Raw genomic sequence first — 24966 nt, 5'->3', positions numbered from 1 at the left:
TTTTGTTCTTTCTGTAAAATTAAAGAGCTTCATAAGAACGATTAAGAAATCTGTACAGTGTATTTAGCTTTTATGTTTTTTAAAACATCACATAACTCCCTGCTTGCCTACAGTAGTGAGTTAATTATATAGAATTGTATAGTCATTAAACAAAGCCGAACTGGACCTCAACTGAACAGAACTGCTTGCTATTTGCTTGATTGTCGGCACAATTGATATGGCAAGAAAATTGTGCTTACTTACAAATATTTAATAATCCACTCTTTTTACAATTCAGACTCCTCACCTGTACATCTTGCTTGTATCTGTTAGATTTTTCTGTACCATTTATTTTCTCACATGATGTAGAGAAATTTTAATCCAGCAACATGGCTGTTTTGGCAAGGGGTCATACCCAAAGACCTAGATCTGTGTATCTGGATGTAATTCAGACATGCCACACACCTTTAATCCCTCTGGCTGTAATACAGACATGTCCTTAATACACCTTTAGGTAAAATTAGTTTGTAGAAGAAAGCACCCATGTTTGAAAGTGGTATCTAATTGAAGGGCAGACAAAGTGTTGAATCAACGAACAATTTCACAGATCGTGTCAGAAATACGATATGCCTATCTCTCATGAGAATAACACAGAAAAACCCATCTCTCGTGAGAATAACAGAAAAGAGTAGATATTTAAGAGCAGCACAGAGAGTCAGGCAGTTGGGAATCAGGCAGTTGGGAGTCAGTGCAGCAAGTACAGTGTATTGGAGTTGAGTTCATTTATGAGTTCATGCAGTTCAATTCAGGTCAGCAGAGGTAGTTGAAGCCAGAGAATAAGAAGACCCTAGATTAGAAAAATGACCAGAGTTAATTTGAAGCCAAGCAGAGAAATTCAATAAGAAACTGAGAAAAGCCACATTAAATCAATCCACTTGGGGAGGAGTTTTGAGCCAGAACAGCTGAGTTGAACCAGCCAGCCAAAGTTCAGAAAGAACTAGAAAGGGCAAGCTTATTCATCAGTAAGCCTCCGAGACAATTACATCAGGATAATAAAAGTTACTTTTACAACATGACTTAAGAAAAAAAAAGCATGTTTCACATTTTTTATATTTATAAAATATTTTATAAATATATTTATATTTATAAAATATTTATATTTATTATATTTATATTTTTTATTATACTTCTTTTAGAGAATTGTGTTTAAAAAGTATTTTCCTGTATCTCATTAAATTTGCCAATTGACTTCCAATAAACAGTCCATGAAGTATGAGAAGAGACTCATTCTTCAAGAGTCCTTTCATAGTTCTCAACTGTCTACTAAAGAGAACATGATACAGTCTGTCCCTCTCAGCCATGTACTGTCAAGCTCCTCCCTGGATTCTCTTTAACGTTCACTGCTCCTGCTTTTTTCCCTTCCTTTTCTACTTTGGGAATCTGCATTAATTTTGTGAATTTTCTCCCTGATGTCAATATCCTAATCCAACTCAATCATTGCACTTATGTGTTGGCATCTTTCAAACATAGGGTAATTCATGAACAACCTGTATACTTAGGAGGGCTTCCTGTGTAGCTTAATGATCTGCCATCACTGTCTCGAAATTCTCCACTTTGGCCTCCTATTTTCATTATGGTCTTGAGCTCTGTTAAGTTGTACAGACTATATATGCACCATCTTTCCTGTTTTCTATGGTAATGTTACATTTTTGCTCTTGGTAGGTAACGCCACATACTATCTCTTATGGATGTGAAGGCACTATGGAAACACTGATTCTGAGTAGCCTTTTCTCACTGTTACAGACAAATAGTAGTGAATGATTACTATCGGGACAACTCGTGTGATGAGCTTTGTACCAAGCAGGAGACCAGACAGTGCAACTTGCAGATGTGTCCCATCAACTGTGCCCTAGGAGACGATGGAACATGGTCAGACTGTGACCCTTGTACTGAAAAACAGGTATGTGAGCCACAGGTACACCCAAATAATCTGAGTCCCAAGTAAGTGCCAGTATCCCATGACAGATTCAATACCAGAGATGTGCTAAATTTCTGAAAATAAACTGTCTTAATTTTTATTAGAGAAAAAATGATGGTTGTGAAGGAGGCAGTGGTGGTGATGGTAATAGGGTTCCTTTTACATGAACTTTGGACATATGAATACCAAAAGAAAAGTCCACCTCTGATCACATCCCACTTATCCATATCTGAACTAGGCCTCCTGAGACTTCTGAAAGCAAAATTAAATGCTAAAAGCTTCTGCTTTCATCCAGAGCTTAAAATTAAACTGAAATAAGGGAAATGTGTCAAAATCCTGGCTCTTTGTTTTTCTTCTAAACTCTGTCTCCCCTAGAGAAAGTCCGTCAACTTGTTTATTTCTCCCAGCTTTAATATTTACCTAGATCATAGTCATTCCTGTAAAGGCCACATCATGTGACCAACGTTAACCTCAGTCAGAGTCCTGTGTTCCCAACAGCTACACATTAGATAGGGAAAAGAAACTTCATTTGTGGAAGACAAACTCTGAGAACTGAGCTGGTTCCCTTTAGTAAATCAGACAAACCACATCCTAGTTTGTTTATATACAGCATATGTCCCAGTTCCTTAGGGGGCTAAGTATTTTGATCAAGACTATGCCATTAATTAACACTGGAGCTGTACCAAGTTAGAAGTGGCTAATTCTGACATATTTCTACCCTTACTCTCCATCTTCCTCCTCACCAAAATGTGTCAAAAGGTGGAGAATCTGTCAAACCAGTTTCCATAGTGATGTTCTTATGCAAAAGAATCTCAAGATCCTTTCCCATTTATCACTTGACACTGTCAGATATATAAAAGAGCTATTTTATTGCCCTCACACAGGAGACCCTCAGTAAACACTTTTGCATTTACTGTTGCTGTAATTTAGAAATCGTAAGATTTCACAGTGAGGAAAAGCCTTCTCGTTTTTCACTTTGAAAAACTGAAACATGCCAAGCACTGATTTACTAAATATATGCACTATAATGAAATTGAAGAAAAGTATTAGTACAGTCCGGGTACTGTCACCATGGGAAAGATTATAACTCTGACTGACAAGGACACCCTGGGGTGGATTTTTACTTTGACTTTGGCCTTGCTTTGAAATTAATCACTCACCTCTACTTCTCTTTCAGGTTAAAGTTAAATCTGTCCTGCGCCCAAGTCAGTTTGGGGGACAACCATGCACAGAGCCTCTGGTGACCTTTCAACCATGTGTCCCATCTGAGCTCTGCAAAATTGAAGAGACTGATTGCAAGAATAAATTCCTCTGTGACAGTGGTAATGTATTCTGCTAAAATATTCAGTCTCCACTAAAAATACTGACTGCCAGGAAAAGCTATGAAAGAACAGTCCTTCCCCATTGTAAGTGCAAGGGGAACTGTTGTTATGTTACAAATTACTAAGGCACTCAGGTGTGAAATCAGCTTTCAACACATAATAATCTTGACCAGTTCCCTCATTCATTTGATTAAGTAATAGTGTTCAAAGCCCTACTTTCTTATAGGGGTGGAGAAAGAAAGAGGGGGACAAAAGAAAAGATGGCAGCAGATTTTTTGACAAATAGATATTAATACACACAAATCTATAATGAGGACTACACAAAAGAAGTGATGAGATGGAGGCCAGAAAAATGGCTCAGTGGATAAAATAGCTTGCAGCCAGCCTCATGACATGAATTCAACTCCAAGCGCCCCTGTGATAGAGAGAACTGACTGCCAATAGTTGCTCTGTTCATATGACATATACATGTGCACACACAAACAAACACAAACACACACACACCTACACACACACTCCAAATAAAATTAATAAATAATAAATGAATAAATGTAAAAACCAGCTTAAATAAGAACTGACAGATTTTTTTAACTGTTGGAACAAGGCTGATGAGATATTATTATGTCAAGTAAATCTTAAATAAATTTTCATGATTGGTCCTCAGAGGCTGCCCCAAATATCACAATAATTAGAAATCATATTGGTTTAAATGCTACCAACATTCAAGTATAATGTATGCTGAGATTTGGAAAAACTGATATTTAAGTTACACTAGAATATAGTCAAATCTTAAATAATTTAATCATAGGTACCTGTCTGTTAACCCCTAGTCTATTAACTCCTATCACTTTGAACAGTTTAGATATAATGTCTACAAACGCTTCAGCAAACATCCAAATGGCCAATGTCAGCTTTACAGTCACCTAGTCTATCTTGCTATCAGTCAACTGTCAGCCCTCCTACATCAATATATGAGCTTGTATCAGCAACCCATATATATATGCAAGGATGTGCTTCAGTGAATCATATTTACAAAAATGGATACAGGTCAATTTTACTATAGGAGTGATAGTTCCTTGAACTCATACATAAATAACCAATTTGTAATTATAAAAAAGAAACCCTACCTCGCTTCTCTGTATTAGCAAATTTTAAATGGAAACTAGCAAGTTTTAAATTTCATAGATAATTGACTCAAGACCTTAGAACTCAAATTCTTCCCTTTTTACACACTGCTCTTGACCTGCATCTCTACCAACTTCCTCTAAATACAAATGAAAGTGCTAGTGTCAGGGTTTCCCTAAACTAAAAAATGAGGGTAAGTGTTGGGTTTGGAGATTGACCTTGTACCTCCATGATGAGGTCACATCACAAATTAACATAAGAGAGAAGATAATAAAAATCTTGATGGAATCGCTGAGAATAATCCAGATTTGAACATTACATCTAAAATCCTAAAATCAAAATTTACAGTGGAAGTGCAGCTATTACAGGTTTTAAATGCAGTTATTATAGTGAACAAATGAGAGACTCTATTCAGGATATAAAAGAGGTCAGTGTAGATAAAATGTTCGTGAGCCTACAAAAACCTTAGAGTCACATAGTGATTACTAATGTACTATGGCTAATTTCAGGTAAATCTGCAACTGCAGCTGCTGGCTTCCAGGTAAACAGCATTATGTCCACAGCCACTGTTTAAAGTCTGGAATGACAAGATGGTTCAGCATCCTGATGAGCAACTTGAGTTCATTCCCTGAGAATCATATGGTAGAAAGAGAATCAAATCCTGCAAATTGTCTTCTGGTTTCATGTACTCTCCCCATCCCCCTGTGGCTGCTGCGCTATCACCCCTCCATAAAAACTAGTTAAACACTACAATAAAATTAATAATTAAAGAATCCAAATTATCACAATGTCTGTAATTGTTGGTAACCTGTTGTGTCCCTGAACTCTGTACTTCCCAAAACAGCCCACTCCCCAGTGTCTCCATGCTCCAGCTCCAGCTAACAACTGATACATCCCTGGCAACAATACAATTGCCATCTTTTCAGTTGGGTGATTTAATGCCCATTTTGATAAATTTTCCATTGAAAATGATATGCTACTGTACACTTCAAAACCACCTACTATGAACTGTAATAAGAGAGGATAGATGGACATAGTTTGCCTAATTTGAGATGATACTTAGTCCCTGACTTAATGAAGCCATTGTTCTGTCACAAACAGACTCATTCTTGCATTTCCTTCTTCATACTTACCTTTCAGGCATCTCATAATCCCCAAGGCTACAATATCATTTTAATATTTGTATGGAATCTTGAGCCTTGCCATGACACTAGTTGTAATACACTATGCCAGTTTATCTTTCGGGACTCTAATTTTAAACATTGAATAAAAAATGTTAACCAGCCTTTCAGGAGTTTATAAAAATAATATGCAATCACAATAACACAGCCAGTCTAATTAAAAAGAAAAACAAAGGTGTATAATGTCTAAATGATTACATGGCTCCAACTAGTGGTCCGTTTTATCTACGATTTTGATTTGGGGATTATAGTCACTCATGGTCCGCTACAGTCTGATATTTTAAATGAAATAAGCCCAGAAATAAATAATTTTTTCTTTCAAATTCTATGTCAGAGCAGAACAAGGAAACCATGTGTCACACCACCATATCCTTCCCAGGATACTGATCACCTCTTTGTATAGCATTCCACAACATACACTGCCTGCCTATTTTGTCAGTTATAAGATCACTGCAACAGTCAGCCGTAGCAGCACATCTGTTCATGAACCTCAAATTTACTTATAAATGGTCCCATAGTACAAGGGTCATGGTGATGGCAATTCACGTGATCCAAAGAGAAGCATGAACCATAAAGGTAAAAGTTCTTGACTTAAAGGACTTAAGAAAACAGTATTCTGAGGATGCTAAGACCCAGGGTAGGAAACAAGCTAGTGTCCATGCACTTGTAAAGAAGGGAAAATAATCTAGACTTGCATAGCTGTCACATCTCAACCTTTCAGGACAAAGCGTATGATGGGTACTTAAGACACGAATTACTGGGCTTTGTGCTCCTTGAAGTCTTAAACATGGAATGGTCTTATGAATTGTCCCCCACAGATAAGAGAGTACATTTGTATGCACTGACCTTAATAAATTCTGCAACATTCAAACTGCTCTATAACTTCCCACCCCCACTTTGGTACAGGATACATTCATGGATTGTAATGTCTTCTCCTTCCTGCTTCCTGTTCCACTGAGTTGGTATTGCCTATAGTCATTCTTAGCTGTGTCCCACCTTGCCTATGTAATCCTTGTCCTGTATTACTAAACACTACTCAAACGGTATCTTGATTCTTTCATCTCAGCACTTGTTGGCAGGTCCCTTCCAGTGTCTAGAAGTGTCAAAGCCTGCCAAATAACTGTGTGCTCCATAAGTATCCTTAGAGCTATCTAAGAAGATAGAACGGCTCTCTAAAAGGAAACACTATACTAAACTGGATTTTTCTTCAATGTGTTAGCACCAAGAACAGTACTCTTAAAATATATCATTAGTCAAAATGGCACTCCTCTCTGTCTCAAGTTAAATAACCTGTTCTGTTCTCTTCTTTACCACAAACAAGATTAAGAACACATCAAAACAAAATTCCTAGACTTTATACATAACACTATAATGTACAGTTTCCTAAAAGTTACCTCTTCTGGTCTATATCTAAAAATTGACAGAAATTCCATTCCATCTTTAGGTTCTGTGATTATGATGCTCATAGCCATGGTTATAATAGCTGTCTGAACATATGACAAGATCTTGAATAATCTGAAGGCAATTAATTTTGAGTATACCTTCTAAATAGAAATTGTTTATTAACCAAAAGATGTGAAACTAAGTGCTTTCAGGAGTCTTTTGTAGTAATAAAAAATTTAATTCTGCAAATACTCAAGTCCCCCCCCCCGCCAAACATGTATTTAGTCTAATTAGTGGTATACACTGTAAGGGAATCACTGGTCACAACTTCTCAAGCTGGTAATTTCCAGTAAGAAGTGTATGAGATGAAGATTAGATGTCTGGCTTCTTCCATGCAACGTAACCTTACAGAGTTTTGGAGATGTATTGTTTGCACAAGTAGATTCCAAAAGTAGATTTTGTTTTAAAACAAAAATAATGTAGACTCTGGCAAAGAAATCAACACAAAATTCTGAACCTGCTACTACTAGCTTTCTTCAGACCAATATCTCCACAAAAAAGCTCACTATAGTGTAATTTTTCTTCAATTGTCTTTGAATAAAAAGAAGAAAATTCTTTTCTTGAAAATACACCAAAAGCAACTAAATAACCTTATAGTGACTCTCAGACTCTAAAGCCCTAAAGGTGACATCATTTTATCCCTTCACTTTATATATTTCTTATACCTTATCCTCAACGTTCTCTTGACATTTGAAACATTTGTGTTTCACCTGAAAAAAAAAATGCTTTCCTGACTGATAACACATTGGTGATGCTGTGGTGTGCTTTCTTGACCAGGGCGCTGTATTCTCAGCAAGTTAGAATGCAATGGAGAAAATGACTGTGGAGACAATTCAGATGAAAGGAACTGTGGGAGGACAAAGCCAGTGTGCCCACGGACATACACTCCCATCCCTAGTGTGCAGCTGATGGGCGCTGGGTATGTTACATCCTTTTATGATTTTGGAAAGACGGGGTATCTTGGAAGTAATAGGAGGTATATCAACAACAAATCTATAGAAAGTACACAAACCTGTGGAAAGTAAGCAACTCGCCGCAGACTGATGTTTGGTTCTCTGAAGAAATTGATCAGGAAAAAGAGAACTTTGCTTATGGTTGTATTTATAAGTCAACATCTCAATAGAAAAATACATCTGTTATTGGTGCGAGAGGGTAGGACCGGGTAAATAATGGAGGGAGGGAGGGGGAAAGGGAGAAAGGGAGTGGGAAAATCTCATTAGGAACAGCTCTGGGCTCCTCCAATGTGACTTCATCTTCATCAATACACAGACCTAGCTTGATCATGTGACAAAGAGAGTTCCTTCTCCTTCTCCCACCTAGTTTTCTCTGTCTCTCTCTTCCTCTCCCTCTCCTTCTCCTCTCTCTCTCCCTTCCTTCCTCCCTCCCTCTCTCCATCTCTCTGTCTCTCCGTCTCTGTCTGTCTCTGTCTCTCTGTCTCTGTCTCTCTGTCTCTGTCTGTCTCTGTATCTGTCTGTCTCTGTCTCTCTGTCTCTGTCTCTGTCTCCCTTCTGCCCTTCCTCCCTCCCTCTCTCCATCTCTCTGTCTCTCCGTCTCTGTCTGTCTCTGTCTCTCTGTCTCTGTCTCTCTGTCTCTCTGTCTCTGTCTGTCTCTGTATCTGTCTGTCTCTGTCTCTCTGTCTCTGTCTCTGTCTCCCTTCTGCCCTTCCTCCCTCCCTTTCTCTGTCTCTGTCTATCTCTGTCTCTCTCTGTGTGTCTCTCTCTCCCTTCCGCCCTCCCTCCCTCTCTGTCTCTGTCTGTTTCTCTCTCTCTCTCTCTCTCTCTCTCGCTCTCTCTCTCTCTCTCTCTCTCTCTCTCCCTCCCTCCCTCTCTCACCTCTCTGTCTCTCCATCTCTGTCTCTCTCTGTCTCTGTCTCTCTGTCTCTCTCTCTCTCTCTCTCTCTCTCTCTCTCTGTCTCTCTCTCTCTCTCTCTCCTGCTGCTGTTGCTGCTACTGCTGCTGTCTAATGACTGCTTCCTTCCCTATTTTTCCTGTGTCTGAGGCAGGAAAAATCCCCTCCCCCTTCACCTCTCCTGACAACAAGGTTGGGAAGATTGTTTTGTTTGTTTGGTTTAATTCTGAGATTGAAGTATTCGAATCAAAAACAAGAAGAAAGAAAGGAGGTATGAGGGAAGGGAGGAAGAGGAGCTAGGCAGTCATAAAAACACAGGATGATTATGACCAAGTGAAGACATAGAATAAATTGTGTGTCAGTGTGGCTTGAGATCCCTTCTTATTCACAGTATGATTTATGGGTAGGTCGGTGACTTACAGGCAGAAGGTTGGCCTTCTGTTATTATCTGGCCTCACCTTAAACATGAGAAACAGAACCTCAGAAGGTTTCATTAAGTCTACCAAGTCGTGAATGGTGGGACTAGAACTTAAGGAGAGATTTATCAACTGAATTTGTTTCTATAACTCCACAACAGCACCCCCTTAGAGGAGCTAATGAAAGAAATCCAAGACCAGCCAGCCCCTGTTGACTGGGACTCAAAAATCCTCATGTTATTACTTCAGGAGGGCACCTGAAATTTAACAAGGGGATCAAAATTCATTGGGCTGTGGCCCACGTTTTCAAATAGTTTAAAGAATATAAAGAGAGTCAAGGAAAAAGGAACTCAACCTCAGTTTGAGACATAAGAGAAAAGTTATAAAGATCATCTTCCGTTTCAACCATTCCCAAGATGAACCCACCCTTTATTTTGGGGTCAAGAGGAAGTCAATTAGCTGACAGGTCTTATTGCTTCATACTGGAATTTTAAAACATTTAACTCTTCTTGGGCTAGAGAGATAGCTCAGTGGGTAAAAGTAATTGCTGCCCAAGCCTGGCCCCCTGAGTTTGGATCCCCAGATAAGATTCTGGTTATGGTAGTATGTATCATTCATCTACGTCTTCTCCTGTGGTACAATGGCAGAGGTAGGAGACTGCTAGATGGTTGCAGGCCAAATACTTTGGAGTTTGCAATGCAAAATAAGCAACAAGAAAGACCGAGTCCCAAAATCAGAGAAAGGACAGAATGAACTCTTAAAACTTGTCCTCTGATTCCCGCATGTGTGCCACAGCATGCCGCTATGCATGAGTGCAACATGAAGTTTCAAAGTGTTTAAATGTAATTAAAAAGCAATCCTTCACAGATGTTTTCAACGTTATCTTTGTTGCTACCATTGCACAACACAGAATCCTGAGGTCTGAAAGGCAAACAGCAATGCAATTACAGCCTTATTTGATTTACAACAAAAACCAGTAACCACTGGACCAAACTCCAGAACACTTGTAAAGTACAAGAGACATTAGCCTGAAGTAAGCGGAGTTGGGTTTCACACATATTTCTGCATTAACTATCACAGCCAAGTTATTTAATATCATGGGTCTCAGTTTCCCCATATGCATCCTGTGTGACTACCAACGGATCTGTGGTTCTGCCCTGAGACGTTCTAATTGCTCCCCACTCCCATAAAAGTGCTTTGATGTCTTATTTTTTTTATCAGCCTGTAGAAATATCTTCCCTGTTATCCTTTTCCTGCAAGAAAATCCCAACTCCCAAACACCCACTGATAATAAGCACAGTGTTTCTAATGCCCTGATTTTCCAGAGTTTGTTATGTTCTGACTGATGGAGGGGCATTATAACTCATCTCTTATTCTGTGGATCTCAGCTCCAGAGCTGCAGATGAGGACGACCACATGCTATGTGTACTTTGGCAGGCAAACTGTGTGGCCTTCTGACAACCAGAACTGTTGTCCCCAGGCTTCTTAGAAATGAACAGAGGCTGCTGACTCAAGGACAGCCAGTCCTTTCTTTTTCTCCCCAGGGAGAAAGTCTTGAGATTTCCTATAATTTCTTTCTAATCAGCTGGCCCTCAGAGTCTCAGCCTCCTCCCTCTGCCTTCCAGTATTTTTCTTCCCACAAAAGATATCTTTTAGACAACTGGCTGTTTTTTTTTAATTACATCTTTCCGAAAAAAAAAAAAAAGATTAACAGTACTTATATTCCCAACATCAATCACTAAGTGAGAATCAGACAAGAAGAACATGTGTTTGTTTTCTTATCAGGCTCAGCCAAAGTGGATGTGTAAAAATTTTGGCCACATGTATATATGCTTATGCATGAGTCTCTTTTAATTTAATATGGTTTTAGCTAGTACAAGGCCACTTGCCCAATATGTGTGAAACTCTACTTCTTCCAGCACAGAAAAAAAAAGGATGAACTATAAAGCAAATGTGATTTTAAAAAAAATTTAGAAAGCTAAAATATTTAGTGTTAGTATGTATTTGAAACACAAAAATATGGGGTCAATATAAACATTTCAACAGAGACTGAAAATGTAAGAGGTAAAACTGTGTGCATAGTTGGTTTGGCTCTGATCAAAAGGCAACTTTGAGAAGAAAAGGTTTAATTTAGTGAACAGGTTATAGTTCATCACTGAGGGAATCCAGAACCGAAGCTAATGGCAAAAACCTGGAGGCAGGCACTGAAGCAGAAATCACAGGGGCCCTGCTTTCTCCAGCTCACTCGGCTACACACCAATGCCCACAGTGGTCTGGACCCTTCTGTATCACTTGGTAATTAAGAAAATGCCACACAGACACCAGCCAATTAGACCTGGGGACATTTTCAGTTGAGATTTCCTCCTTCCAGATAATTCTAGGTTTGTGTCTACAGCCAAAGCTAACCATGACAAGCTCCAAAAGATTCCTCATACGAGCTCTTCTAGAGTGACCTTCATAAAAACCTTGTCTTTGAACTCTGCAAGCAGCTTCATAGATTTCTTGTGACCAGGGAGTTAGTTTTCTTTTCCGAAGCCCTGTCTCATTTGTTACAAATATATGAAGCAATCCTTTAAGAACCATGCTTTCCCCTTCATCCATCCCTCTTAGAATATGCAAATACATGAGTCACAGACTCTTGTGCTTCTCCTGTTGAATACTTCAGAAAGCTCTTCCCACATAAACTTTCTGTAATTCCTCATTCAGATACTCGTTGATATAAATTCAAACGTGAGTGGATGCAAATCTCAAGTGGTACTTGGAGCTGTTTGAATGTGCAGTGCTTCTTTTTCTCTTTTCTTTTTTTTAAAATTAATCATTTTATGTTGTTAAATTTCAAATATTATCCCCTTCCTGGTCTCCAATCCATGAACTCCTACCTCATTCCCCTCCCCTTTTCCTGTAAGACGGTGCTCCCACATCCGCCTGCCCACTCCTGCCTCACCCCTCTAGCATCTCCTTTCTCTGGGACATCAAGCCACCACAGGACCAAGCGCCTCCCCTCCCACTGATGCCAGATAGGACCATCCTCTGCTACATTTGTAGCGGGGAGCCATGGGCCGGCCAATGCATACTCTTTGGTTGGTGGTTTAGTCCCTGGAGCTCTGGAGATCTGGTTAGTTGGTATTGTTTTTTTCCCTATGGGTTTACAATCCCCTTCAGCTCCTTCAGCTCTTCCCTAACTCTTCCATTGGGGTCCCCGGGCTCAGTCCAATGGTTGGCTATGAGTATTTGCATCTGTTGCTGGCAGAGCCTCTCAGATGGGTGGGTAGCCCCATTCCTCCACTGTACTGGAGGTAGTCTCTTCAGGTTCTATCTCCCTGCTGTTGGGAATTTCAGCTTATGTCATCCCCCATTGGGTCCTGGGAGCTTCTCACATCATTGGTGTCTGGGACTTTCTAGTGGTTCCCCAATTTACCTGTTCCCCCCCCCCCCCCCCCGCTACTTATTTCTACCCATTCTCCTGGCCCTCTGGAGTTCTCTCCTATCTCTTCCCATACCTGGTCCTACCCCACCTCCGACTTTCCCCTCCCCTCTCTCACCCAGATCCTCTGCCTCCCGTTATTATTTTGTTCTCCTTTCTAAGTGGGTTTGAAGCATCCACTCTTTGGCCTTCCTTCTTATTAAGCATCATATGGTTTGTGAGTTGTATCTTGGTAGTCTGAGCTTTTGGGCTAATATCCACTTACCAGTGAGTACATACCCAAAAGGACATACATGGTATATACTGACTGACAAATGGATATTAGTCTAAAAGCAGTGATTCTTAAAGAACTCATCGAAACCATTTTTTCTCAGAACAGAACCTCAGAGCTATTTTCACATTCACCATACAATGTGTCCATTCGAGGCAAGCATGCTGGAGGCTGAGCAAAGGGATCATGTTTTGGTTTGCAGACTGGGCTGTGCTATATAGCATGGTTCTATTTTAAAACAGTTTGCAAATCTATAGTTTCTTGGTATATTCACAGATTTATTTATGTAGCCACCACACGGATAGAATTTTAGAACATTTTATACAGATTTTTTCAGAGCAGCTACAATGTCTTATGTTTTCGTTGTTATGTTTGATTAAAAAATCATTCTTCAGTTTGCCTATCGAGCAAGATTTTAATTATTGGTAAGGGTTAGGAGTATATTACTAACAAAATCATATTTTAAATATGATGCTCATTTATTTGAAATTATTAGTTGTACTTCCTGGTTTCCAAATTTTTATTTATTTGTTTATATATTTAGTTGTTGTTGTTGTTGTTGTTGTTGTTGTTGGTGGTGGTGGTGGTGGTGGTGGTGGTGGTGGTGTGTGTGTGTGTGTGTGTGAAAATGGGCATCTATGAACCACAGGTCACATAACATCAGAAGGCACATTTTCTGGAGTTAGTTTTCCTGTTTCACCCTGTTTTGAGGCAAAGTCTCTCTTATTGTTTCTGCTGCTGTACTGCAGATCAGTATATCTGGCCCAGAAGGGTCAGGCTAATTCCCCTATGTGTGCTTCCTGTCTTACTGTAAGGGCACTGGAATTACAGATGTGTACCATCTCTTTTGTATATGTTGCAGAGATCACACTAGGTCACCAGGTCATCAGGCTCGCTAACAAACACATTTACCGTCCGAGCCATCTTCCTGTTTTCCAATAGTTGTTTCTAATGTCTCTTTTCATTAAATCTATCTATCCTAGTGAGTGTGAAAGGAGAGCTCATTGTGGTTTCAATTTTTATTTCCTGAATAATTCACAATGTTGAACAACTTTTTGTGTGTTTGTTACTTCCATCTGTTCTATAAAGAAATGACAATTCAGATATTTTGATCACTTGCACACTATGGGTTAATTTATTCTTTATATTATTGGGTTACAAGTTCACAGAATTTTGTTTATTGTCTTGCTTGTTCTTTGACTATTTGTGTTTATTTTCTTGCTTGTTCCTTGACTATTTGCATCTATTGTATTGATAGTCCCTCAACCTATAACTGAACTGAATACTTGCATGTAATTCAAATGGCATAAAAGCAAAAAGGAGGAGGGGGATGAGATAGGGGGTTCTAAGGAGGGGAAATGGGGAAAAGGTATGACATCTGAAAAGTAAATAAATAAAATATCCAATAAAACAAAGTAAAAAATAACAAGTATTCTTTGTATGTTTTAGATACATACATAAATTCTTCAGCAGATAAGTAATTTATTTATAAATATTTTCTCTCATTGGGTTGCTTTTAATATTTTTATGGGGGTCTCTAGAAGTGTAAACTTTTTAAAGACATTAGGGGTGTTTTTTGAGTATGTGTGAGTACTTGCATAAGTTTAAGTCCACTACAGGCATGTGGGAGTTCATAGAGACCCAAAAGAGTATCACATCTCATAAGAGAGGAGTGTACAGGTGGCTGTAAGATGCCATATGGGCTCTGGAAACCAAATCTAGGTCCTCTGCAGGAGTTGTAAGTGCTGTTAAAGAGATATAGATATAGATATAGATATAGATATAGATATAGATATGTGTATATATATATATATATATTTATATATATGTGCCTTGAATGCTTTCAGCATCTCATCTAAGAACACTTTCCTATATAAGATCACAAAGATTTAGTTGTATAGTACTACATTATCTTGATAACTCAAGATTTAAGTATTTTTCATAACAAATACTGTGATTCTTCTGATTTCATTCCTGTTTCTCAAGACTATTTTGGCTACTTCCATATGACTTTTGGAATCCATTTGCCAATTTTTATAAACAAAATGTCAGCTTAGATTTTTATGCTGTAATTTTCATTGTCATAATAGAATATCTGATAGAAATAACTAAAGGAAGATTTGTTTTCAGATCTTTTCCATAGTTTCTGAAAGTTTAGTCTATAGTCATTGGCTGTTTATCCCAAGCCAATATTGAGAAAGATCAACACAGTGTTCTGGACATGTTCAGAGGCTATTCAACTCATAATTGGAAGACAAAGAGATAGACATTGAAAGACCCAAACAAAGCACAGAGACAAGACTAAAATAGCCTTTCTCCTACCAGTCCTTACCTCCTAAATTTTCTAGAACCTTCTAAGATAGAGTTATAACTGAGTACCAACCTTCAACACATGAACCACCTGGGAGGATACTTCAAATCTATACCATAAGAGAGTTTGATTGGGTTGTCCAACATCTACATGTCAATTTGGGAAGTACTGCCATCTTAATAAAGGAAGTGCTTCCAGTCCATGAATGTGGATGTCTTTCAATTCATTGACCCTTCATTTACTCTTCCAACAATTTTTATAACTTTCAGGATTCAGGTTATAGACTACTTTTTTTGCAGTGTATTTCTAAAACATTTTTTGAAGTGCCACTATAAATGTAATTGTTTTCTTAATGTTGTTTTGGAGTAGAAAATGCATTTTATTTGCACTGTTCAACATTTGAATATATTTTAATCAGCATGGAGTAGTCATGAATATCTGTGAATTACAGTGTAGCACTTAAGTATGTATGTACAGTGTATAATTATCAGATCAGAGAAATTGACATATCTGTCATCCAGACACTTCATTTTTTTCTGTTGGAAACACTCAAAATACTTTCTAGTACCTATTTTGAAATATTCAATTAATTCAATTAAATGTGGCCATGTTTACAGACCCTACTGTGCTATAGACACAGACCTTGTTCCTTCTTTATGACTGTACCTGTATACCCATTACTTATCCTCTTTTAATTCCTTCCAAGACATTGGTAGCCATTTTTCTACATGTCTCTGAAATCACGTAGCTTCCACATATAAGTGAGAGTGTGAGACATTTGCCTTTCTGTGCATGCTTGGTCCATTTACTATCATATCTTTCACTGTTCAAGTTGGTGGTGATGTATTTTCTTTGTGTACTCGTCTGACACTATGCATTTGGGTTAATTCCATATCTTGAATATTATGAATAGTTCTGCAGGAAAATGAGTATAGACGTTTCTTTGACATACACAATTTCAACTTTTTTGAATACTTATCTAATAGTAGAGATGCAGTATCATGGGAGAGTCCTCGTGCATTTCAGGAGTCTCTATGCTGTTTTCCACAGTGAATGTACTGTTTAACATTTCCACTGCCCCTTTTTGTTTTATTGTTGTCTTTTGAGTAATTGCTAGTCTAACTGGAGAAAGATCATTTTTAATTGTGTTTTTGGGTTGCCTTAGATACATAGTTGACATTTGTCCATTGGTCTTGAATACTACAAGGAAAAACTCTTGAAGTAAATGTGCAACTCACTTGATGGAATTAAAATCCACTTTACTGGAAAGTTAGGAAAATAAGATGTACTATTCCATCTTATAGGGCAGGCTAACAAGCTAATCTTGTGCTAACCATTATTAACTCCTCAAACTACCTGAAGGTAGTAATTGTTATCTCTGTCTTTTAATGGGAGAAAGCAACTGCAGATAGTTTAAAATTGTATGTTCTACATTCATGTTGATAGAAAACAACTGTTTATATGAGCCAAGTATTTGCTTTTAATGTTGTAACTTTATTTTCTAACTTTCTAATTCTCTTAAATTTCATAGTCATTTTTATTATGGCATCTCCATGTTCATGCAGCTGTATTGCTGTTCACATTTACCTCCTCAGTCCCCATCCACTCATTTACCCTTTCTTCTTCCTCCTCCCATTGTTCATTTTCCTGTAAGGATACTGTGCCAACTGGTTAGAGTTGAACGTCCAAATAATTAAATTTATAATCTAAATCCAAATGCCCAACAGCAGAGTACCCAAATTCACATATTGAACTGCTTCATGATGCCTTCCCAGAGAAGTGAATCTGTGTGTCTTTTTTCTTACCTTTGTAAGAGGTTAAAAGTGTAGCCTCTTAGAAGGTGAAGCCATTTAGACACCATGTGTTTTCTAAACTATCACTATAGGGGTATAACAAAAGCCCATGTAAGTGATGCATGATCTTCCTGAGAATGCACATGGCCACTTGAGCACCCATCAATATCAGAATACATAAGTGACTTCTGTATCATGGGTGAGACAGGGCAGGGGAGAACACTCCTACTACATGGAACTTCTGAATGATATTTCCTAGAATTGAATTATATCCTATGGAAGACAAGGTTACCTGGTCAAGTATATGTAGAAACTGACTGTATTTTTAAAGAGTCTAATATCTTGATACAGACAATTTTATCATCTATGCAAATACAACATTAGCAAACTTTTGATTAAAAAAACCTCCTATTCTCAGAGAATATGCATCATCACAGTCTCTAAGAAACTGGAAGACTCTATCAGGTGAATAAAATTTTCCTCAAGCTGCTAACAATTTCTTGAATATATAAATTTAAACAGGCTAATCTTTGTGCTTCAATTTCTTTATTTGTAAAATAAGTGTAAACAATATTATCAATAAAATATAATATAATAAAATATAATATAATAAATGTTAAATCACTTAATATTTGTAAGACACAAATGTTTAGTTTACAGGAGGCTAATAAATGATACATAATCATTTAATAAATAAAATATATTTTAAATGTAATTATATGACAATATAGGACTATTATTACAACACTCTTGAAATGTGGCTATTGCTATTTTATAATTTACTTTTTATCAATGTTCTCTTCTCATATCATAATATGCTTCTGACATCTGTATCAATATTGTAAGTGATAGAAATTATAAACTCAAATTATATTTTACGTTGAAATCCCAAATGTTTTTTGAGTCAATGTGGCTGGGCTTAGGACATCCAGTACTTTATGAATGTCTCATCACAGAAAAGAAAAAAATGAGCCTTCCCTTGGAGTCATTTGTCAGAAGTCAAGAATGTCTAGAGAAAGGAATGTCTTTCATACAAGGAAGGTAAATTTTAAAGATTGCTCTGTATCCACTGAATTCTTCAAAATTGCTTTGTTTCCAGGTTTCATTTTCTGGCAGGAGAGCCCAGAGGAGAAGTCCTTGATAACTCTTTCAATGGAGGAATATGTAAAACCATCAAGAACAGTAGAACCAGTAATCCATACCGTGTTCCAGCCAATCTGGAAAATGTCACCTTTGAGGTATGACAGTGTAGCAAGGTGGCCACTTGCACACTGATAATGATTATAGGCTAAGTTTCTAGTGGAGAGTTTGATGCTTGATGGAGCTGAATGAAGGGATAATGAACAATTTAATCACACATTATATATTTCTGTTTAATCCTACCAAAACCCAATGAAGTCAAGATCTTCTTCTTCCTTCTCCTTCTCCTTCTCCTTCCTTCTCCTTTCTCCTTTCTCCTTCTCCTTCTCCTTCTCCTTCTCCTCCTTCTCCTTCTCCTTCTCCTTCTCCTTCTCCTTCTCCTTCTCCTTCTCCTTCTCCTTCTCCTCCTCCTCCTCCTCCTCCTCCTCCTCCTCCTCCTCCTCCTCCTCCTCCTCCTCCTCCTCCTCCTTCTTCTTTTAGCTAGAGGAATTGGAAAAAAGGATAATTAATTTGCCCAGCATCAAACAAAGTAGGAAGCAGTAGTAAATTATAGACTTAAGTTCCCTACATTTATTTTTATAATGAGTGTTGATTTACTTCCTTAAGGTCCTTAATCATAATCTTTACAAAATACAAAAATGATCAACATTAAACATTTTATTCATAAACTTGGTGTTTATTAATAATGTATTCTAAGTAAAATGCTGTCTTTATTAAGGAATACAAATACTTAAGAAAAACGTTTACTACACCTCATTCCAATTTCCCTGTCTAATATGATTTTTGTCACTGCTCACTTATAAATCTATCTCCTTCTCAGCTAATACATGCAGCAAGAAATCACCCTCCTTGTCTGCTAACATCTGACATCTTTATTAAATAAAAACTTACTCTTACTTTTTATTAAATAAAATATTTTTATTATCTACTTGTTTATCCATATGTGTATGTGTGTGTGAGAGAGAGAAAGGGAGGGAGGAAGAGAGACCATGTACAAACAAGTTGTAATCAGAGAACAACTTTCATAGTTTCACCTTGTGGGTCTTTGGAATTAAACCCTGTCTTAATCAGTGTTCTGTTGCTGTGAAGAGACATCATGACTAGGGCAACTCTTATAAAGAAAGACATTTAATTTGGGCTGACTCACAGTTCAGAGGTTTAGAACATTGCCATCATGGTGGGAAGCATGGAGGCATCTAGGGAGACATGGTACCTGCCAGGTTGCTGAAACTTCTACATCTGAATTAGCAGGGAGCAGGAAGAGAAAGACACTGGGCTTAGGTTGAGCATTTGAAACCCCAAACCCCATCCCCTGTGACACATTTCCTCCAGCAAAGTCACACCTACTCCAACAAGGCCACACCTCCTAATCCCTGTCAAGTAAGGCCACTCTCTAATGACCAAGCATTCAAATATATAAGCGTATGGGAATCATTGTAATTCAAACCACCACAAATCTATTAAGCCATCTTGCTGGGCCCTAATATCTTATTTGTAAGCTCATACAGAGAGTAAAAAATTACAGTCTGGGCTTTTTAAAGAACCTATGAATAAACCTACACAGCTATGTTTATATGCATATATTCTTTAATAGCATGGCCTTATTATTTTGTAATTGACTAAGAGGTTTGTTATGTGAGCATTATAGATGCGAACCATTGCATTTTGTGGTATCTGAAAGCAACACTGAGATGTTGGTTGTGTCACCATCATTGAACAGTCATCTTTTGCAGCAGGGTTAGGATTCCTTCTTTTCTAGGCTAATTTTGAAAGTCATTTAATGCAACATATGATTTGTCTCTCAGTGGGTTTTACTAATGACTGTTTAAATTTTGTTTCTACTGCTGACCAGACAAGATAGTTCTCATCCATTTTGAGTGATTTTAATCAAGTATTGTCCTTACTGTTGTGATGATTGCAGAGGCTTACGTTTCTGAGTCATGACCTAGTTTTACCCTTTGCTCAAGTGGGTTTCAAAATTGTTTTATATCTCAGAGGCATAACCAATAGATGATAAGAAAAGAGAGTCCAGCTAGGGTCATACAGAACCTTTCCCCACCCTCTTTTGCCTCAGTAGTAGATCTCTGAAATATAACTTAAATCAAATCTCACAATACACTAAAGTCATAAGCCGTCCTAAAAATTGACCTCATCATTGGCAATATCTCAGAGAATTTTTTTGCTTTGCATCATCTTTCAAGTCTCTGGTTCTGTGTTCTTTCCTTAGATGGGATGCTTGAAATTTAGTCTCTCTGGGTCTAAGCTGATCTGTTATCCCATGAGTACTGCATCTACCACACTGTATTCTCTCCCTAACTAAACTATTAATTCTCTGAGTGTAAGAATGAACAGACTCTCTTGCTCTCCAGTAATACGAGATGGGTAATGACCACTTGTTGACTGCTGAGTGGATGAATGAATGATCATTGTGCGAGGTGACACCAAGTGGCTCTGCTGTGTATTCACCAAGTTATGTCTTATTTCACATGTATTTCGATGGTCAGGTACAAAGTACAGAAGATGACTTGCAAACAGATTTCTACAAGGACTTAGCCACTCTCAAGAATAATAAAGATCAAGCCGATTCATCGTTGGGTGAGCAGGATACTTCTTTCCATGTACCGATTTTTTATTCCTCAAAGAAAAGTGAAAGTCTCCAACGAAACTCCGCCTTCAGAAGAGCCATTAAAGCCTCCTACAAGATGGTAAGGGAAAGAGTTGATGATTCATTCTTTCTTCAAAATAAACACCTAACAAAGCAACCAAGCATCAAGAAGCTGAACATTTCTGTGTCAGTAGGATTTCTAAGAGATGCTTAAATAGACTCTCCTCGTAACTCTCAGTTTAGTGTTAAACATGGGGCTATTAAGCACTGGGTTGTTCTTGCTTTATTTTCAGGTTTTTTGTCCCAGGTTGTGATCAGTATGGATTTTTTTCAATAAATTTTAAGGTTCATTTTTATTTTCATATACATGTATGTGTGTCTGTGAATAAGTATATGCCACACATGTGTGGGTACACACAGACCCAGAAGGGGATGTGAGGTTCCTTCAATCTGGAATTACAAATAACTGTGAGCTGCTGAATGTGGGTGCAGGGACCAAGCCCAGGTCCTCAAGAAGAATAGTCAAGTCTCTTAGCTGCTGCTCCATCTCTCTAGCCCCCAAGAAGACTATCTTTCTAAGCATTTGGAAGTTATACAAAGTAAAAGTTTCATTATGATGCTGCCAATGATGGGGATATTTTTTAGACTGCTTGTGATATTAATGTATTTTCTTCGTTTTAAAAAATCTTTTGAGACTTTCATGTGAGCACTGTATTTATATCATTTCTACCTTTTCTTCTGTCTAACTCCTTTCTTGTCCCTCCAGTCTCTCTCTCTCAAATTTAACACCTTTTCTTCATTATTATTGTTTTATACACACATATACACACATGCACGCATGCACACATGCACACATATTTAACTTACTGAGTCCATTTAGTGTTGCTCACATATACGTGTTTAGAGCTGACACCTTGAGATTTTATAATCTATTGCGTCATTCATCCCTGGAGAACACTGATTCTTACTTCTTCAGCAGCCATTGATTGCGTGTATATCTTCATCTAGGTGTAGGACCCTGTGACACTTACCCCTTTCATTGTGGCATGTTTGCTGGTGTAGTCATTATGCAGGTCTGTTTATGTTACCATATTGTTGAGACTTCATAGGTTGAAATTTCGCTGCCATGTTTAAAGGAACTTTTTAAAATTATGCATTCATTTAGTGTGTGTGTGTGCATTTCATGTGTGTACATATACACACTGTACAATATGTCTGTGGAAGTCAGAGCATCACTTGTGAGAGTTTATTCTCTATTTTTATTATGTGAGTATCAGCCTCAGGTCATCAGCCACGCCTTAACTAACTGTTTCTTATAAACGACATATAATAAGTTTGTCTTTTTATGTAATCTGTTTCAGACTTTCTGTAGACATAGGCACTCCCTTCTTTTAATCTACTAATTCAGACTATCTTGGGATCTGGTCTTTGATCAAATCCCAAGCTCACTTTGACAAAGCACTCATAGCTATACATAGTTGTCTAAAAGTATAGAGAGGGAAGAAAACAAAGATGCTGAAAACATGTAGGTGACATGCAGGTAGTGACCTGACTTTGAGACAGATTACACAAGTTATATATAAATGCTTTAAGCACACTAGAGAGCACGCAAACAAACTCTTCTGTGGATAACGAGCTAGTTTTTATATCTTAATAGCCTTTCCCAAAGTCAAAACATTTGGGGCTATTTGCAGATTAAGGTCTATGAAATTGCTACTTTTCAACTGTTCTGCCCTAAAATTGTCACCCTTGTATGGCTCAAGACAATATCAAGATGGATGTAGAAAATCCATCTGAATAGAGGATTCTTTATTCTGGTACATCTCTGGAGAAAATGCTACTGTGACCTTTCTTAGTCTGAAAATACTGAAACACACCAAAGACTTGTGAATTGATGCAAGCCCTTCAGCTTAGCCCAAGATGTGGTTTTTTTTTTTTTTTGGTTTTGTTTTTTTTTTTTTTTTTTTTTTTTTTTGTCAGTCTCAGATGGGAATAAATATTCATTGGGCAGAGAATCTCTGCAGAGCAAAATAATAATCGTGTGAGGCTTGGTGGTTACCTCATTTACGTTACAAAGCCGAAACCATAAAATTCAATTCAAGCACAGCAAGATCTCACAAATTGATTAAATGTGCTGATATTTCTTAATGCCCTGGCATAATGTAACTTCTTGGTCTAAAATTGCCAGTTCCAGTCACCGTGCAGTAATAATGTATCATACCTGTGCTTCTGTTATGTTGAGCTATCAAAGTTGCATGTGCGTCTCCAGTGATTTAGTCTGTAAGGAAAACTATAAATAGTGAACCTCCGAAAGCTTACATTGAGGATACATGTTTCTTAATAAAAGCACAGTAATACTCCAAGTTTGAGGGCTGTTTGACAAAATTCAAGTGTTAAAGTTCAGAAATAGAATTCATAGGCATCCAGAGAAACAGAAACTGTTCAAAGCAACAAGCTTTCTCTATCTTGTTCACTTCTATAACAAGTGCACCTGACACAACTGAATAAATTTAAACTGAAGACTAGAACATAGGAAGAGAAGAGAGCAGAGTGGGGAAGAGAATAAATGATAGCTCCTTTGTAACTTTGCAATGTTTTTGGTTTTTTGCATTAGCAACTTTTTGATTTTGTGATTATAGAATGCAGGAAAAAATGGCTGTTTTATAATTAACAGTTACAATAAAAATAATTTTGCTAAAACGCGGTAATTATTCTGTAACCATTGCTTATTTAATACAATTTGTTAGAATCAGGAGGTTAGACAAAATGCATAATTTGTCAACACAGAACACCTGAATATGCTCATAAATGCCAGTAGTTAAGTGGGAAAATGCAAAGGAATGAGATCACATCATGATATCAGTTGTTGGACCTTGAATTAACCTACATAATAAGAAGTGAAAAAAACGAGCAGATGTGTTTGCAAAAAAGCCAAGAATAAAATCCCTCACACATCTGCATATGCGTATCAGAGAAAGAATATAAAGAATTTGTTTAATTTCATTACTTAGTGATGGAAAATGTGGCTTTAAGTATGAAATGTCACCTGGTGCACGTTTCCTCAATCTGGCAGTAGACAACTAAAGTCTACAGAATTTAATGCTTCCTTGTGGCTAGTGAATATAGCCTTAGCACTTCAGTTGAATTTTTTTACGTAATCTTTTTAAAATTTTGTTTATTTGCATTAGGGCATTGAAAATAAAAACCCACCGGTGGTACAGCTATGCACTGACAGTCAGAAAGACTAGTTGCTGCTTTCTTCCTTGTTAGAGAGTGAATACTGGAAGCACACAGTGTACATTGTTGAATAGTCCCATCTGTTTAGTACTTTGAACATTAAAGGGAAAAGATGCTGAGTGCAGCGTGAAGATTGTAACTTGTGTGTGGGAACAAGAGATGGAGTTGAATACATCCTGCGGTCGGCGTGGGGCTGATGAGAAACTGATGACATTTCAAGAATCACTCCTCAAGTTTCCATTATCTCTATCTCCATTTCATTAAATTTTTTCCTTATGCTTTTTGCCCTTTTTACTTAGGATTCTAGCTTTGTCAGGATCCATAAAGTGATAAAAGTCTTAAACTTCACAATGAAAACGACAGACCTGCAGCTTTCGGATGTCTTCCTGAAAGCCCTTGTCCGCCTACCTTTAGAATACAACTCTGCTTTGTACAGCCGGATATTTGATGACTTCGGGACCCACTACTTCACCTCAGGCTCTCTGGGGGGCAAGTATGACCTGCTCTACCAATTCAGCCGCCAGGAGTTACAGAACTCAGGTGTGTGGGCTGCGGTTAACTTTTCCCGACAATGGTATGGATGCATCTTTTCTCCTACTGCATCACTCTCCCGCTCCTGTATCCTCTTGCTCCATCATTCTAATGACTCGACTCTGACTTCATTTAGACCTTTTGCTGCTGTTGTTGCCAAAACTGAGATGAATAATAATCACAAGCAAGCACATTTCGATAAAATAAAAATAGTAAATAAGAACCAAAAAGAAAGAAGAAAATGTGTTTGACCTCTGTGGCCCAGTGTCAGTCATGGTCACTAAGAAGGGAGATGCAGATCAGTACCAAAACAAGGAACAGAGTTCCTTAAATTTTATATAGTCCATGTATAATATTTTATA

At 37.8% G+C, this 24966-nt stretch overlaps 1 protein-coding gene across 1 annotated transcript in view; it reads left to right on the top strand.

Moving 5' to 3' along the window:
- C6 (complement C6) overlaps positions 1–24966 on the top strand; it is a 67312-nt gene that overhangs the window by 5136 nt on the left and 37210 nt on the right. The window contains exons 3-8 of the mRNA XM_034523621.2: positions 1783–1939; positions 3135–3279; positions 7806–7947; positions 18191–18329; positions 20736–20936; positions 24373–24613. Of these exons, the coding sequence (XP_034379512.1) occupies positions 1783–1939; positions 3135–3279; positions 7806–7947; positions 18191–18329; positions 20736–20936; positions 24373–24613 (1025 nt within the window). The remainder of the gene's footprint in view (positions 1–1782; positions 1940–3134; positions 3280–7805; positions 7948–18190; positions 18330–20735; positions 20937–24372; positions 24614–24966) is intronic.

The sequence above is a fragment of the Arvicanthis niloticus genome, chromosome 19 (genome assembly GCF_011762505.2).
Source record: "Arvicanthis niloticus isolate mArvNil1 chromosome 19, mArvNil1.pat.X, whole genome shotgun sequence".
Lineage (NCBI taxonomy): Eukaryota > Metazoa > Chordata > Mammalia > Rodentia > Muridae > Arvicanthis > Arvicanthis niloticus.
Note: the sequence above shows the minus strand (reverse complement) of the source record. Positions and strands in the feature narration are given on the sequence as shown.